The sequence below is a fragment of the Tyto alba genome, unplaced genomic scaffold, assembly GCF_018691265.1.
Source record: "Tyto alba isolate M040663 unplaced genomic scaffold, T.alba_DEE_v4.0 Super-Scaffold_40, whole genome shotgun sequence".
NCBI lineage: Eukaryota > Metazoa > Chordata > Aves > Strigiformes > Tytonidae > Tyto > Tyto alba.
The window spans coordinates 5,818,559-5,834,935 of NW_024881316.1; the positions used below are offsets into that span (position 1 = coordinate 5,818,559).

The 16,377-nt window shown below is 57.2% G+C and overlaps 1 protein-coding gene across 3 annotated transcripts; it reads right to left on the reverse strand.

Annotated features, from left to right (window-relative positions):
- Positions 1 to 1,183: 1,183 nt before the first annotated feature.
- On the reverse strand, positions 1,184 to 9,217 carry PRDM13 (PR/SET domain 13). 3 transcript variants are annotated; one of them, XM_042803669.1, is made up of 4 exons: positions 8,797 to 9,217; positions 6,898 to 7,029; positions 6,679 to 6,799; positions 1,184 to 2,710 (listed from the first exon to the last, which is right to left on the reverse strand). In XM_042803669.1, the coding sequence occupies exons 1-4, from the start codon at positions 8,935 to 8,937 to the stop codon at positions 1,227 to 1,229; spliced, it is 1,878 nt and encodes a 625-aa protein (XP_042659603.1). In that variant the 5' UTR covers positions 8,938 to 9,217; the 3' UTR covers positions 1,184 to 1,226. The 3 variants fall into 3 exon arrangements, with proteins under 3 accessions (XP_042659603.1, XP_042659602.1, XP_042659604.1); XM_042803668.1 differs by having other exon boundaries at positions 6,679 to 6,823; XM_042803670.1 differs by lacking the exon at positions 8,797 to 9,217 and having other exon boundaries at positions 6,679 to 6,823; positions 6,898 to 7,428.
- Between the last annotated feature and the right edge of the window lie 7,160 nt (positions 9,218 to 16,377).

Below are 16,377 nucleotides of genomic sequence, written 5' to 3' on the forward strand. Positions count from 1 at the left end.
CAAAAGGGGCACGTTTGACAGAACACAGATAAAGCAGACTAACTAGTGTTCAGCCTTTGGCAACTCTGCGCTGGTCCGGAGGGGGGGAACAAAAAAAAAAACAAAAACAAAACAAAACAAAACAAAACAAAAACAAAACAAAACACAGGGGAAAAAAAAAAAAAAAAAAAAACATAACGGATTTGGGGTTTGTTCTGCTGAGTGAGAGAAGGAAAATACTCAGACGAAATATTCAGGGTCAAATTCCTTAGAGCTTGGTCCAAAGAGGCTGAATACAGCGGGATCTGGGCTGAGCTCCTTCTTGCAGAAGCGCTATGGAGAAAGATGAGATCTTGCTGACAGTAATTCAGTGAACAACGAGACAAACGGTAGTTTGTCATAACTTTATTTAAAAAAAATAAAATAAAATAAAATAAAAATGGCATGACAAACCGGAACCAAGACCAAAATACTGTATCCACTGTACATCATTCATTAGAAAACAAACATACACCACATTTGTATTCTACCAAACAGAGAGTGTATTTTCTTTAAAATTATATAGTGCGTGCTTTTAGATTCATGCTTTTCAATATTTATTTTACATTTGTTACTCAAATATCATCTGTTATAAATAATTGCAACTTGATCAAATGGTGCACCTGTTATCATAGGTGAACCTCTTCCATGCTGCAACAGTGGCTTTTTGTTGCCTTTTTTTCTTTCCAAAAAGCTGTTGGTATTGCTTTACTAGGCCCCGAAAAAACACATCCGAGGTGTCAAATAAAGTGTACAGACGCCAGAGGCGCCTGCAGCCCCGGGACTGCTGCTGAGCCCCGCGGCTGGGACCGCTGGAACGAGTGACGGGAGAGCACATATAGAAAAAAAAAAAAAAAAAAAAATCGTTTCCAAAAAGGCACAAGTTCCTCGACACAAAGGTACAATAAAAATATATGGCCACTGAAATCCGGGCGCCTATGGGGAAGCGGTGCCCCTCCGGTGGGATCCCGGGAGCGACAGGGTTTGGCCCCGGCCCCCCCCCCCCGCCCTCCCCGGTCTCCCTCCCCCCGGCACCGCGCACTCCCGCCCGCCCCACCGCCAGCGGGGCCCCGACAGCCCGCGCCCCGCCGCGCCACGGCCACGCGTGGGACCGCCCCAGGAGGCCGGGAACTCAGAATAAGTGGGGGGGGGGGGGGGGGGGGGGGGATGTGTTTGCGGCGTGCTCCCCGCCCCGGCCGGCTCCCGCATCACTGCTGGCGGTGCCGGCTGCCGCTCTCCGCGTCGCTCTGGTCGTCGGTGAAGCAGACGTCCACGTCGCTCTCGTTGTCAGTCTTTTGCTCCTCCTGCTCGGGGTGCGCGTAGCCAGAGTCACTCCTGTCCTCGGCCGCCTTGCCGAGGCTCTGCCCCGGGTGCCGGGACTTGACGTGCCGCTCCAGGTCCCGGCGCCGCACCAGCACCTTGCCGCAGTACTCGCAGCGGTAGGGCGTGTTGCCCTCGGCGTGCAGGCGGATGTGCTTGTTGAGGTTGCTGGGGTCCCCGAAGGGCCGCAGGCAGACCTTGCACTTGAGCGGCTTGTAGCCGGTGTGAGTCCGCATGTGGATCTTCAGCCCGTACTTGCGGGAGTACAGCTTCCCGCAGTAGAGGCAAAGGTGCCCGGTTTTGGGTTTCCCGCCCGCCGCCCCCGCCGGCAGCGCCTCCAGCCGCCCGCGGCCCTTCTCGGCCGCCAGCTCGGAGAGCTGCTGCGTGTGCATGGCGATCTCCCGGTCGATGCTGGCCAGCGAGCCCAGCTCGGCGGCGTGCAGCCCCGCCGCCGGCCCCCCGAAGTACGACACCGACTCCGGGTACTTGAGGAGGCCGCCGAGGTGCAGCTTCAGCGGGTAGTAAGGCGCGGCGCCGTAGAGCAGCTCCCCGTTGCAGACGGTGAGCGGCATCACCGGCAGCCCGCACTCCCCCGCGTACGCCCTCAGCCCCTCGAAGGGCGGCAGCGCGAAGCGCTCCAGCGCGCCGCCGGGCACCGGCGGGTAGCGGGCGGGCGGCAGCGCGGCGCCCGGCGCCCCTCGCTCCACCTGCCGAAAAGCCGAGGCCTCCTCCAAGGGCGAGAGCAGCGGGAAGGCGCGCAGCCCGCCGCCGCACGCCAGCCCCGCCGCCGCCGCCGCCGCCGGGGGGGCGGCCTCGCCCGGCAGCGCCCCGCACTTGGGCGGCGCCTCGGCGGCGGCGCGTCCCGCCCTCAGCCCCCCCAGCAGTTTGGAGAAGCCGAGGGCGGCGGCGGCGGCGGCGGCGGCGGCGGCTCCCCGCGCCTCCTCCCGCAGCGGCCCGGCGGGGCGGAAAGCCGAGCGCGCCCCGGGGCGGAGCGCCAGCCCGTTGCCGCCCGCCGGCCCCAGCAGCGGGCCCGGCCCGCGGGCGGCCCCCACGCTCATGTCCAGGGCTCGCTCCTGCTCCTCCTTGCCCGCCGCCCGCCTGGGCAGCCCCGGCTTGGCGAGCGGCGGGGAGGCGGCGGCTTCCCGCTTGACGGGCTCCCGCGGGCCGCAGCCGGCGGGCGGGTGGCCGCGCAGCGCGGCGGCCGGCGGCTCCTTGGCGGGGAGGCCGAAGGCGGCGGCGGCGGGCCGGCCGTGGTCGTGGTGGAGGAAGGGCCGGCCGTGGCTCAGGGCGCAGTGGAAGTGGACGTGGGCCTTGAGGCTGTTGGGGTACTTGAAGGTCCTCCAGCAGTACCAGCAGATGTACCGCTCCTCCCCTGCGGAGGCAAGCGGAGGGGATCGTCAGCCGCGGCCCGCGCAACCCCCCCGCGCCCCCCGCCCCCGCCGCGCCGTGCGGGCTCTGCGCGGCCGGGGCTGCGCACCCGCGGCCGGGGCGCCGGGGGGGGAGCAGCTGCCGCCGCGAGTCGTCTGTCGGGGGGCCCATCTGTTGGCGTTTGCAGAGGAGGCAGCGTATGTCAGGGAGTCGGCTGCGCCGAACAAAGGCCAATCTAATGATCGTGAGCCCCTCATTACGCGGCGAGACAATATCCGATATGTATGGGCCATATGTAATCGTTCCCTTTCAGAGGACAATGCCCTTGGTGCCCCGTCCCCTAAACACTTCGGCTTCTCTCAAGCGGAACAGACCTCGGTGGCCGCGGCCGTGGTGCCTGCCCGGCGCTGCGGAGCCACAGGCTTCGCCTTCCCCCTCCCGGCCCCGCTTGCAGCAAAGTGCAAAGTGCTGCCGCCGAGGAGCATCTCCCAGCCCCGCCGGTGAAACGCTGCCTCTGCGGGCAACCTGGCTGTCTGCGTAACTTTACCTTTCTTTCTTTTCTTTCTTTCTTTCTTTCCTTTCTTTCCTTTCCTTTCTCTCTTTTCTTTCTTTTCTTTCTTTTCTTTCTTTTCTTTCTTTTCTTTCTTTTCTTTCTTTCTTTCTTTCTTTCTTTTCTTTCTTTCTTTCTTTTCTTTTCTTTCTTTCTTTTCTTTTCTTTCTTTCTTTCTTTCTTTCTTTCTTTCTTTCTTTCTTTCTTTCTTTCTTTCTTTCTTTCTTTCTTTCTTTCTTTCTTTCTTTCTTTCTTTCTTTCTTTCTTTCTTTCTTTCTTTCTTTCTTTCTTTCTTTCTTTCTTTCTTTCTTTCTTTCTTTCTTTCTTTCTTTCTTTCTTTCTTTCTTTCTTTCTTTCTTTCTTTCTTTCTTTCTTTCTTTCTTTCTTTCTTTCTTTCTTTCTTTCTTTCTTTCTTTCTTTCTTTCTTTCTTTCTTTCTTTCTTCTTTCTCTCTTTCTTTCTTTCTCTCTTTCTCTTCTCTCTTTCTCTCTTTCTCTCTTTCTCTCTTTCTCTCTTTCTCTCTCTCTTTCTTTTTTTACTTATCTATTTCCTTCCTTCCTTCCTTCCTTCCTTCCTTCCTTCCTTCCTTCCTTCCTTCCTTCCTTCCTTCCTTCCTTCCTTCCTTCCTTCCTTCCTTCCTTCCTTCCTTCCTTCCTTCCTTCCTCCCTTCCTCCCTTCCTCCCTTCCTCCCTTCCTCCCTTCCTCCCTTCCTCCCTTCCTTGTCTTCCCTTTTCTAACACTTTTTCTGTTTCCCTCTCCTTCCTCCTACCTCTTTCCCTCCTCTCCTCTCCTTTCTTCTCCCTTTTTTCTTCCTGTCTATACGTGTCCACCTCTCTTTCTCATCCCTCCCCGTCACTACATTGCACCCCCGGAGCCCCCCCCCGTCCCTGCCCGTCCCCGGCTCCTCCGCACTCCTGAGCTGATGCACCGAACGCCGAAGGGGAGGCCAACTGCCACACAGAAACGAGAGGCCGCTCCAGGCCTGGGGCCAGCTCCTCACCTTTCGGGGGGTCCCTTAGAGGGTGACGGGGGGGGGGGGGTGAGGTGGGGCACAAGCGACCGGGGATGGGGGCGGGGGGGGGGGGGGGTTCGGCTCATCCCTGCGCACCCGGAGAGGCCGTGGGTGGCCGAGGAGGACACGCTGGCCGCGACCAGCCCCCCGAGAGGGTTTTCGTTGCAGCGCAAATTTGGGCCAGTGATCAGCCGGTGGCTGTTGCAGGTGAAACACAAAGTCTTCACTCTCCGCGGGAAACGCGGGCGCGAACGCGCGTGGAAGGATCCAGCACTGTGACGCGTGTCTCGTCGCCCGTGTCCCTGCCGTCGTGCGCAGCCCTTCCTCGCTTGCCGTGGTCCGCAGGCTGTGCAGAGATACGCGGTCCGTGGAAGTGGTTTTTTTTCGCCCCGTCGAGGAAGGAGGGAGGCGGGAGCGTGGCTGTCCGTCCCCGGGTGGGACAGCGGCCACGAGAGACGGAACCACGGCCACAGTCCCACCGCCGTGCATCGGAAAACGGGGAAAGGAGCGGTACGGACCGAGAGGCGTGCGGCCACGGACCTCCGCGGGCTCCCACCCACGGCCCGCCTGTGCCTCGGTGGGTCTCTCCAGCGGCGCGGTTTTGGCCCCGGTGGTTTTCGGCAAAAGCGCGGCGGGACCGGCAGGACCGGCTGCGGCCCGAGCGCCACCGAGCCCGGCCCGGCTCCAGTCCGGCAACCGTCATCGGGAACAAAAAAAAATTAAAAATTTAAAAAATATAAAAAATAATAACAATAATAAAAAAAAAAAAAAAAGAAAAAAATAGAAAAGAAAACTACCCCTTTCTCGTCACGGTAAACCCAAATGTATGGGGTAAAACACAGATTTCCAAAGCTTTCTTTTTTTTTTTTTTTTTTTTTTTTAAGGAAAAAAAACACTCTGAATTTCTTCCACCCTGGGTTTTGCGGTTTTTTTTGGTTGGTTGGGTTTTTTTAGCGTACTATCCTTAAAAGAAGAGCGCTTCAGCATTTTCTTACACCTATTCTGAGTCCGTATTAATTAGTCTGGAAACTGTGAGGCCGGAGGCGCAGCAGATCCGCGAGGTCAGCCGGCGGCTAAGCCTCACTTCGACGGGACGAGGAAGATGCCACACGCTGGGTGCCTCTCGCAGACCTGAGCTTGCTTTCTTTTATTTTTTCCCACCGAGCAGCACCGGTACCCATCCGCAAGCAGAGGCTGCTGGGGAGAGGGGGGCAGAACCCAGCACCGTGTCCTCCTTCCCGCAGCCGAAACTTCGCCAGAACCCAGGCTTTTCGAGGGGGGTGACCCTCCGCAGACTCACGGCCTCACCGCCCTTGGACGTGACCAAGAGTTTCTTCTCCGGGTACAGGTTTAGCAGAAGGAGGGAGGGATTTGGGCTCTTGAGCATCACACGAGTCGGATGGGACGTGGGCAGCCGGCACCCGCCGTTTGGGCGCTCAGCCCTCCAGGCCTGACCCTGATTACCCCAGCCAGATTTGGGGGGGGGGGGGGGGTGGTGAGAGGGGGCTCAACCCCTCTCCGGATCGTGCCCTGGCTCCCTCCTCAGGGGCACCGCCCGGCTGAAGGATCCTCTGCATAGGGCCGGGGTAGGGGGGGTCCCCCGGCCACCCGCTGACTTTAGGCTTAGCCGGAGGTGGGCGAGTGGTCGCCGGTTGCACCGAGCCGCCGCCGCGGCAGCCCGACGTGTGAACGCTGAGGGGTTTCGGCTTCTTTTACCCCGTTTAATATGCTGCCACCTGAGCATTTTCGGTAACGCCGCTGTAATTCCAGCTAAAGATCGGCTTGCGGGTTGAAACAAGCGGTCCCGGGCGGGTGTCCTCCCCTTCCCGAAATCCTCGTACATCCTCATCTGAGTGTAATTTGACGCCGACTTCATTTTTTTACCTAATGCATCCTAATTTACGGGGTCTCCTCAGCGCCCGTTTTGACTTGACTATGTGAATCTGCCCCCAAAATAACCTGAAAATAGGATCTGGAGCCCTGACCGAGGAACGCGCAAGGTGAAAGAGACGTTTGGAGCAACTACGAAGCCAAAATGCTGCCTCGCATAGCAACACTAGCGCTGTTTCATAGAAATCCCATTTGCCTCTCAAAAGATCATTAAATTTTGCCTATCAAAAGATCATTAAATTGTGCCGATGCCGGAACGACTCGGGGCACGGGGGCCTTTCCATACACTACCGAGTTAATAGATCACCCTTTAAACATAAGCGGATGGAGTCTTAGTTTAAAGGGTGGCAGGTTAAAAGTCACTGCAGCTGGGCTGGTGTTAATTTTTCTGAGAGCGCGGATTTGAAAGGGCCCGCGTTTGCCTACCGCGACTTGAGCTCCCGTCAAAGGTGTCAGTTAAAGAGGGTTTGGTTTGTTGCATTTACTTTGGTTGCTCTGAAAACGAATGCCCGCATCCGTACCTTTCTCGTCGTGCGTCGGGGTGGCCGTGACGGGGATGTCAAACCACTGAGCCAGGGGGTTGGAGTACCAGACGGTGAGCTCCTCTCCCGGCTGGACATCTCGCAGCGCCCGGTAGAAAATCTGGGAGGGGGAGAAAGGAAACTTCTTCAGGAGGCTTGAGAGGGGAGGCAGGTGGCGGAGAGCAGTGTCGGGCCGGCCCGGAGCCGCGCGTGGGGTACCTGTCCTCCTGGCAGATCCGCAACAGCCTCCAGTGTCTGCTCCTGGGAGTTTCGGGCAGCCCGGATTAACCCTATCCACTCCAGAGCTGAGCTCCCGGCTTCATCCACTAATTCCCCTCTCACCATCCGCACCTGGAAGACAGGCGGCACCGCTGTCACTTCCACGCGAGACCAAACAGAAAGAAAACAAGAAGTTTACCCGTCCCACTCTGCCCTGCCCGGCCAGCCTGCTTCCCCACGCCGGGCAAGTGTCTGGGCATCGCAGCTCGGGAGCAGCGGCGAGAGCATCCCCTTTTGCCACCGGCTCGACTCTTCCATCCTCACCCACCTTTGGGAAGGCCCTTCCTCAGCTCGCAGGTGCCTTGGGAGAGCTGGAGGGGGTTGCTGCTCTGCGGGGGTAAGGATGGAAGAGCCCGGTCCTGGCGGGGACCTGCGGCATTGCGGGGGAAAAAATGGGATTTTTCCCTTGGGTCGCACTGGCCTAAACGCACCTTCTTCAGTCGCAGCCGCTGCGTTTAGTTTAAGGCTATATTAAACTCCCAGGTAATTTTTTTTTTTTCTGTTTTTTTTTTTTTTTTTTTGGAAGGGTCTGTGAAGTTTCTGAGACCGTGCAAAACAATTGCGATATACAGGGTTTGTCGGGAGACGGGGAGGGGGAAAGGAGAGAGGGTTCTGCTTAGCTACAAAGTCTCTGTAGCCCCATACTTCATAATCTGCTTGCCCATACAAAGAGAAAATGAAGTGCCCGTTCCCTGAATGACCGTGCAATAAAAGTCATCGGAACAAAGCACTCTAAAGCGAGAAACCAAGGGAGCCAGATGAGAAATAAATTTGAGTGGGCTGGCAGAGCGTTTAAAAACAATTAAAGGGCATTAAAAATCCGAGCGGAACGCGTGAGCCGCGGCTGCCCGGGGGGTGGAATGAGGGATCTCATCTTCAGCCCCCCGAAGAAGCGCGATGGACGGGGCGAGTACCCTCCACCGCCTCCTCCTCGCTCCTTCCCGGCTCGGACATCGAGTGGCCCTGGCGCCCGTAGCCGGGTGGCCGTGACACCCCCCCACACACACACACCCCCCCCGCCCCGTTTGCGGCCCCGGGGGTAGGACCTGGCCCGAGGTTTTGCGGGAGAGGCCGAGCTCTGCTCCGCCGGGCGCGGAGCTGCTCCGCCACCCGCGACCCGCACCCCGCTACCGCCCCGCGCTCCCCTCCGGCCCCCGCCAAAGGATTCGCGGCCAAGGAGAGGGGTGGGGAGGGGGGTTTGGGGGGGGGGGGGGGGCACAGACCCGAGCCAGACGCAGAAATAAATCGGTGCATCTGCCTCTCCCCCCCTGCTCCTTCCCCGGATAGAACCCGCGGGCTGTGAAAGCCCCCACGCCACCGTCTCGCCGAGGCTCCACGGGCCGTGGCGAGTCCGAGCCCCACCGGGGAAGGGGCAATGCCCGAATGAGCAGACCCCCGCGGGGGGGTGGGGGTGGGGGGGTGGGGGATGAGGGGGGTGGCGGGCGGCGGGACCGGCGCCCCCCCGGCCCCGGGCCCCGGGCACGGGGCTGCGGCGGCGCTTTCATCACGTCTGTGTCCGAGGCGGGGGGCGCGTCCGCTCCTCCGGGAGAGCCCCCGGGGTGTCCCTCCGGCCTCGCCGCGGGGGGTCGGGCGGGCCGGCGGGGCCCCGCCGTTGGGGAGGAGGGGGAGAGGGCACGGGCGAGCAGGCTTTCCCGGCAAAGCCGCGAAGGAGACATCTCGGGACGCTCTGGAAACGCTTCCCTTTCCTTTCCTGGCTCCCTCTAGGAAGGGAGGATCGAAGAGAGCGCGGGGAAGAGCAGCCTCTTCTCCCAGGCCGTCTTCCCCCGAGTCAACGGAAGAGCGAGGTCCAGCGGTGTAGGGGAGACCGTAGGGAAATACCTTTTTCTTGGGTCCTGGCTCCCTGCGGTCTGACAGGTACTTGCCCAGTTTGAAGGTGCCCGGCACGGGGCCCAGGCGCAGCCCGGCCGGGATGCAGCTCTCCGCGCTGACGCTGGTGGCCGGAGCCCGGCTGGTTTGCATCGCTGCCTCTGGGTGGGAGCTCTCGGGAACCCCAACTACTTAAGGGGGCCGGAGTGCCGGCGGCGAGCGGCGGGGAGGATGAGCACAGGCGTATCTCCGCCCGCAGAGTGACGCGGCGGTGTGTGGACGCCGGCTTTTCAACGGGAGCAGGAGGGGTACCCCTTGGCAGGGGGATGCTCTGGGGCGCAGAGTTTGGTGAGAGAGTTTGGCTCCTCGAGCAGCTGCGGAGTCCCATCCAAGAGGGTCACATGGAGCCTTTCCCTAACCCTCCTGCATAATCAGGCGGAGTGAATGGCTGGCAGACAATGGGCCAGGCGACCTTCCCATTCCTAAAAATCCAATTTGTCAAGGGCAAAGAAAAGGCGCTGGTGAATCAAAGGTCTGGAGGGACCATTAATCCTCAGCATGGGGTATTGTCCCCCAGACAGTTACGATATTTTAAGTGACAAATCCACTGTATAATTTCTCCATAAATTTTACTTCCTTTTATTGTTCCTCGACAAACCAGTTTTGGAAAATAAGTGACTATTTTAAGTCTACTTGGCTGAGCCTTTTGAGGTTTAATATACTTCAAAGATTTTTAATTCTCTTCCCTTGGCTTTATTGTAAAGGAGATTAAACAAAGAGATGGGGAATGTTTTGAGGACTTGTTAACTTCTATTGATTCCCGGCGTGTGCCATACAGAAATTGGGCAGGTACTTGATGGGAAAACACCAGAAAATACCTACACTACTTTTTTTTTTTTTTTTTTTTTTTTTTTTTAAAGAACGACCATATTACCATTTCAGTGGGTTGGTTTCAGGCCAGTAATCTGTTCAGAAGAGCTTTGATCCTTAAGGAGGATGAATAGCACAAAATATGAGCCGCCTTAGCCCCTGTAAAACACAAACCGCTGCATCTGCGAACGCTGGGGAAGCTGTGCCTGCAGTTCGTGCGATTAAGAAACAGAGACAGGAGGAAATAGAGACATACAGCCACCAGGAAACAGAGAGGCACGGCCAGCAGATAACACAGATGTCTAGCGAACAGCCTGCAGCTGGATTCCTCGTTTAATACATCCACAGGTTCCTCTCCCGCACGCAAAATCGCTTGCACCGAGACTGCTTGCGGAAGGTGGAACCTACAAGAAGCCACCGTAATTAAAGCCAGAACGAAGCGACTCGAACAGAGTGCGTGTACGTCCCTCCTCTTCGCATAAATATTTTAATTAAGATACAACAAGAATCGATACAAGAATTTTCCAGCAGCTGAAAATGAAAGGTGTGCGACTTTTTTCTTACGCACGTGCAACAGTCCAGATGTGCCTGTCAGACCACAGAGTGCACTAACAAATTCAGTTATCAACTTTCGCTTTTATAGTCCTGTCTAATTCTCGCTAGCAGGTTTTCTCCGCTCCATTCCTCGTACTCTCCAAAAAGAAGATTTCTGAACTTTTCTCCTGCAGAGAATTTGCACACACAGATTTTATCCATTGCTTTCAGAAGCAATTGCAGATATGGAGCTTTTTTTTTTTTTTTTTTTTTTTTTTTCTTTCCCTCCCTGCCGTTTTTGTAATTGTCAGGTATAATAAATTTCAAAAGAAAAAAAAACAAAAAACTACTCTTAGAGGTGTATCTGCCGATAGGTGTCAGATAACTGAGAGGGCTCTTCTCAAGTAACCCCGCTTTCTGCAGGATAAACCTCGGCACGTCGCTCTCGATGTGATCGTTAGCGTGGCCTTTACTCTGGATTTGTTTGCCGCCGTCGCGAGTGGCACCGTGGGAGCGAGGGCCGCAGGGATGCTCACGGGGAACCAGACCGGCGCGTCTCACGAATTGGCGGCCGCAAAGATGCTCCTTCCCCTCTCCCTGCCCGGCACCGCGCCGGGATGGCAACAAAAGCCCAGCCTGGCAAGTTGCCGCCGCGATGACACTTGCCCACGCCGGTGGCCGCTCCCTGCCAGCCCCCCCCCCCCCCGCCGGCACCGGCCCCCGCTCCCGCTCCCGGGGAGAGCCCTCGAGTGTCAGCATCCCCACGGAGGCCGGCGGGCAGCGAAGGGCCGACCGCGCCGCCCGGTCCCCCGCCCCCGGCGCTGCCCACGGGCGTTGGGCCGGGAGCGTGGGGCTGCCCCGGCCGGGTGAGACGGCGACGCGGCCGGGACAGGACGGGGCACTGCCCCCACCACCACCCCCCGCGTTCCGGGGGCTGCTGGCCGGTACTGAGCCCGCGTGGATTTATTTTCAGTAAAGATACATACTGGCTCTCACGCGAGATAAACGTCGCGCCTGCCCCCCCACTTCCCCCCCTCCGCAGCATCGATGATCATCGATCGCATCCCTCCGGGGTGCGGACCGACTGGAGGGGGGGGGGGGGGGGATGCTCTTCGTTTCGGCAGGGACGGGAAGGAGAGGGGGGGGGGGTCGGGGAAAGAGGATGTGGGGGAACTGAAGATGACCCCTTTGATCAGCGGCCTGAATGGGGAAAAAAAAGGATAAACAAGAAGTTGAGGGCAATAAATTTAAGCCATGAACATGTCCCAGTAACCTCTGGCCTGGCCGCTTGAGGATGAGACCGGGTTGAAATTCCGAGAGCGGCAGAGGTAGAGAGAGGGCTTTTAAGGCGACCAAGGTATCCTACTGCTCCGCCTCGGGAGCCGCTCCCTCCCAGGCCTTAATGAGTCAAAAAGCGTGAACGACACGCGAACAATTTTATCAATAGGACCATGTAAAGGCCGACTGTGAGGAAAGTTATTTATTAATATAGCCGATTGTGGCTGGTTCCCATCCACTCAGAAAAGAAAAGCCCTTGCTCTGGAAGCATTCACACCAGTTCTCCAATTTTTATTCTGTCCTGTGGCTCAAAGTTGAAGTTCCCCAAGTGAAATAAATTGTCCACAAAAGAGGAAAGGAACCACATTTTCTTTTATTTTTCCTTCCCTAAAAAGGAAGGGTGAAACCGATCTAATGTGCCCACTGGAGCAAGATGCAGCATGAAAGGCCGGGTGTTAAAAGTAAAAGCAGCCTTTGGAGCAAATGGGATGGAAAATTAAATGAAATTAAATAGCTTGAACGACCGTATTGTCCCTTATTAAAAAGACACATTAATTACATGGTTTCAGCTTTATTCAAAGACAATGTTTAGACTCAATCAAAACATTCCACTATCGCTCTTTATATACTTAAACCGGGCTACTAGAGGCACCATTAAAGCGAGATCACTTTTGCCCAGAGATGCGATGAAAGTTATTTTCCTCGGCGGCCCTTATTTATGCCCACCGCTGAACTGCCGGTGCCCCTGAGTAACACTTTGGCACACTGTTCTCCCTGATTTAACAGGTTGCCCCATAATGAGGCATGAATGTTAAGGAACAACAGTCATCCAAAGAGGCACAGTTGCAGAGAGCAATGTCCCACCAGGGAGCTCCATTCAAACCATCAAACCGCTCCGGCACAGAGAAGGTTCAACACCACATTCAGACCAGCATGAATGCCTGTATACAGGGCCCGGCTCATTATGCCGCGGAGCACCGCAGCGGAGGCTTGAACAAAATGCTGCAAGTTCATTCAGCAGGCCATACTCTGGCTGGGCAGCCCCGCCGACGGCTCCCGGGGTGACCTTTTTCCCAAATGGCTTTGCCCCGCCGAGGCGGCCCTTCCCGGGGCTGCGGGCCGCCCGGCCCCGGGGCTCCCCGTTCTGCCCGGCCCGGCCCCGGGGCTCCCCGTTCTGCCCGACCCGGCCCCGGGGCTCCCCGTTCTGCCCGGCCCGGTCCCGGGGCTCCCCGTTCTGCCCGGCCCGGCCCCGGGGCTCCGGGCCGGGGCTCCGCCGCCAGAGCCGCGCCGCAAGGGGATGGAGATGCAAGGAAGAGGGCGGAGGGTGGGAGGGGGGCTTGCTGAGACCCTGAAACACAGAAATCCTCTTTAAACCGGCCGAAGAGATCAACACGGTCTGAATGCATTTTCTCTTTTTTTTTTTTTTTTTTTTTAATTCTTTTCTTTTCTTTTCTTTTCTTTTCTTTTCTTTTCTTTTCTTTTCTTTTCTTTTCTTTTCTTTTCTTTTCTTTTCTTTTCTTTTCTTTTCTTTTCTTTTCTTTTCTTTTCTTTTCTTTTCTTTTCTTTTCTTTTCTTTTCTTTTCTTTTCTTTTCTTTTCTTTTCTTTTCTTTTCTTTTCTTTTCTTTTATTTTATTTTATTTTATTTTATTTTATTTTATTTTATTTTATTTTATTTTATTTTATTTTATTTTATTTTCTTTTTTCTTTTCCTCTTTCTCTTCTTTTCCTCTTTCTCTTCTCTTCTCTTCTCTTCTCTTCTCTTCTCTTCTCTTCTCTTCTCTTCTCTTCTCTTCTCTTCTCTTCTCTTCTCTTCTCTTCTCTTCTCTTCTCTTCTCTTCTCTTCTCTTCTCTTCTCTTCTCTTCTCTTCTCTTCTCTTCTCTTCTCTTCTCTTCTCTTCTCTTCTCTTCTCTTCTCTTCTCTTCTCTTCTCTTCTCTTCTCTTCTCTTCTCTTCTCTTCCCTTCCCTTCCCTTCCCTTCCCTTCCCTTCCCTTCCCTTCCCTTCCCTTCCCTTCCCTTCCCTTCCCTTCCCTTCCCTTCCCTTCCCTTCCCTTCCCTTCCCTTCCCTTCCCTTCCCTTCCCTTCCCTTCCCTTCCCTTCCCTTCCCTTCCCTTCCCTTCCCTTCCCTTCCCTTCCCTTCCCTTCCCTTCCCTCTCTTTTGCCACTTCTTTACATCGCTCCCTCGATTTCGCCGACTTTCTCCCTTTCAGCCACTCTCTCTCTCAAACTCCCTTCCCTTTACCACCCTTTCCCCCTTTCTTCCTACCCCCGGCCCCCCCCCCCCCCCCCCCCGCGCCATCCACAGCTCCCCCGCGCCGCCGCCGCCTCCCCGCCGCGGCGCTGCCGGTGCCCGGTGCCCGGTGCCCGGTGCCCGGTGCCCGGTGCTGCGGGCGGGCGGGGCGATTGGCGGGGCCGGGCGGTCGCGGCCCGGGCCGGCGGCCCCCAACCAGCTGTGCGGTGCAGACGAGATGCGGGTGGGATATTAAAGCAGCTTTTGAATAGTAATTCAGGTTCTATGGGAACCCGGGCAGATGACAGGAGCTCGATTTGGTATTCGTATTGTTAATGGCGAGCGTCAGCCCAGATCGGATTCAAACACGTTTTGTGCTCGTTAAAAATTCCAGTGTAGGGGCTGAGATTTTTTTTTTTCTTTGAGCCCAGCTTCAATTGGAGGCGAAACTTGCCGCATAAAGTATTCAAAGTCTGTCTAAAGTTGCCTTTTAACCGGATTCTCCCCTTTCCCGCAGCCCCCACCGTATCTCTTGGTTCTTTCGGTTGACATGGTGCAAATAAAAGTCAGTAAACTTGTTGCTGAATTGCAATGTTTCGGTGTACCTTATAAATTCATACCTTTTCTCCCTCGATCGCCTCAGAATGAGCCCCTGCCTCAATTCGATTTTCCTTGCTGTTGGGCACATTTAGGAGAGAGTCTATTTGTGAAGTTCATTTCTAGGCAAATGTATTCAAGAGCTGATTGGGATGAATAGGACCGTGTGTCAGCCGCCCCTAATTGGGATTAAAGCACTTCGGACCATATGCAAAGAGTGACAGAAATTCTCAGGTTTCATTGTGCTCAGACTTCCACCCGCCTGGACACTCCCCCTGGAAAAAGAGGGATTAATAAAGAGTTCGGGGAGAAACTGAGGAAATAATGGAGACGCAGAAGACGACCGGGCTAATGTCCCTCCTCGGGGCTGCCAGCGTGGCAACCGCCGGGGACACCGACAGGCAGCGGCGGGACCCGGCGAGGCGGCGGGGCCGGGGCCAGGCGGGGCCGGGAGGGGACCTGCCGCCGGGTTTCCCTTCGGAGGGAAGGGAAGGCTCGGCTCTCTCACCCCCGGCTTGCATTTAGGCTTGGAAACGTACCTGCAAAACCATAACCCCGAAACTGGGCGTTATACGGGTTGGGAAGGAAAAACCCCACGGAGAAACTTCCCAGCCTAAGGAACAGGCTCCCAGGGGAGGAGCAGGGAGGGAGGAGAAATGGGAGTCACAGGCAGACGCCGCTCCCTGCCCAGCCCAGAGCTGGTATCAGGGAAATTAGGTTTTCGGAGCGAGGGCTGGCCGCGGGCTGTATGCTCCCTGCGCCGGCCTGCCTGATCCAGCGGAAGATGCCCAGGGCAGGGGCTTGGACTAGATGATCTTTAAAGCTCCCTTCCAACTCAAACCGCTCCGGGAGTCTATGACGCTTTTAACCCAAAGCCGCTCCCAGTTCGTATCCACCCACTCGTCCCTGACTGTCCGTCTGTCTGTCCGTCTGCGAGCCCGCTGCGCACAGGCGGCCCTGGCTGCAGCTGTGGAGAGGGGCACGGCCAAAATTCAGGCCTGGCCTTCGCACCGTGCCTCATCCGGGTGCGAGGTCGCCTGGCTGCGGCAACCCTAAACGTGGTGAGAGAAAAATACCGTTCGGGTTAGTGGGTTTAAAACTCTGTGATCGGTTATCAGAAAGGCGGTGTTTAATCCCGTCGTAATCGGGCGGAGAAGAGCCGGTACCGCTCTCGGGGCCTTTGTTTGCCGAGGCCACCGTGTCCCAGCGAGGTGACCCACGAGCTGGTGACCGTCCGCTGGTTTTGCGCAGGGAAGGCTCCTCTGCGAAGTACCCATCGCCCCGACGGGGCGGTTTTGTGCCGGTGTCCCCGGCCAGCCCGTGTCCCGGAGGGGTCGCCGTTCCCGGGCCGCGTCCCGCCGCCGTCCCCGAGGGCTCGGGGACCCCACAGCCCCGGCGGGACCCCCCGGGAGGGCTCGGCAACCCCAGGACGGTACGGACACAATTTTTCTGGGCGATACAGAGCCGGGTGTCTGCTCCGCGGGGGAAATCTCCTGGCAGTGCCTGCAGGCTGGTCCGTAGCGGTGGGGAGGGTCCTGCCCGCGCCCCACGATTAGGCAGTAACGTCGAGTGGGGAGAGAAAATGAGGCTGACCCAAACCGAGACGTGCCCGGTGTCCAACGTTTCCAGCGCCGAACTGGTCTCGGGATGCGACACCGCCAAGTCCGGCTGGCCTGGGAAGAAGCAGCGTGACTCTTAACAGGCAAATGTTGCTGAAGTCTCGGATCGAGGACTGAAAGTGCATTCTCGGGGGTGGGTTTGTCCCTGCATCCCGTCCCCGGTAAGTGGAAGGTTTGGTTTAGAGGAGGCTGGCAGGGCGACGCGGGGGGGAAGCTGAGGCCTCCGCGCCTCCTCCCGCCCCGCCGGGCAGGGGGCACGGCCGGGGGCATCTCCCGACGTTCGTATTTCTGCAAGGCTGACAGCGGGAGGGAGCGGCGGGCACGGTCGCCCGTGGCGGTGTGCGGGGGCTCGGGGCACGGCGGTCGCGCCGGGTGGCCGCCGCCGAACCCGGGCGAAAGCCCCTGACATAATTTCGCCGCAAGAGCGCTGGCTACGGGCCGGGGGGAAAAGCACAGCTCTGACATG

Bases quoted from the DNA above. Each gene is read 5' to 3' on its own strand.
- PRDM13 (XM_042803668.1), bottom strand. From the start codon at position 8,937: ATGCAAACCAGCCGGGCTCCGGCCACCAGCGTCAGCGCGGAGAGCTGC. The intron at 6,824-6,897 runs GTACCCCACGCG...AGCCTCCTGAAG, and splicing joins CGGATCTGCCAGGAGGACAG to AAGTTTCCTTTCTCCCCCTC. The intron at 2,711-6,678 runs GTACGGATGCGG...TTGCCTCCGCAG, and splicing joins CCCGACGCACGACGAGAAAG to GGGAGGAGCGGTACATCTGC.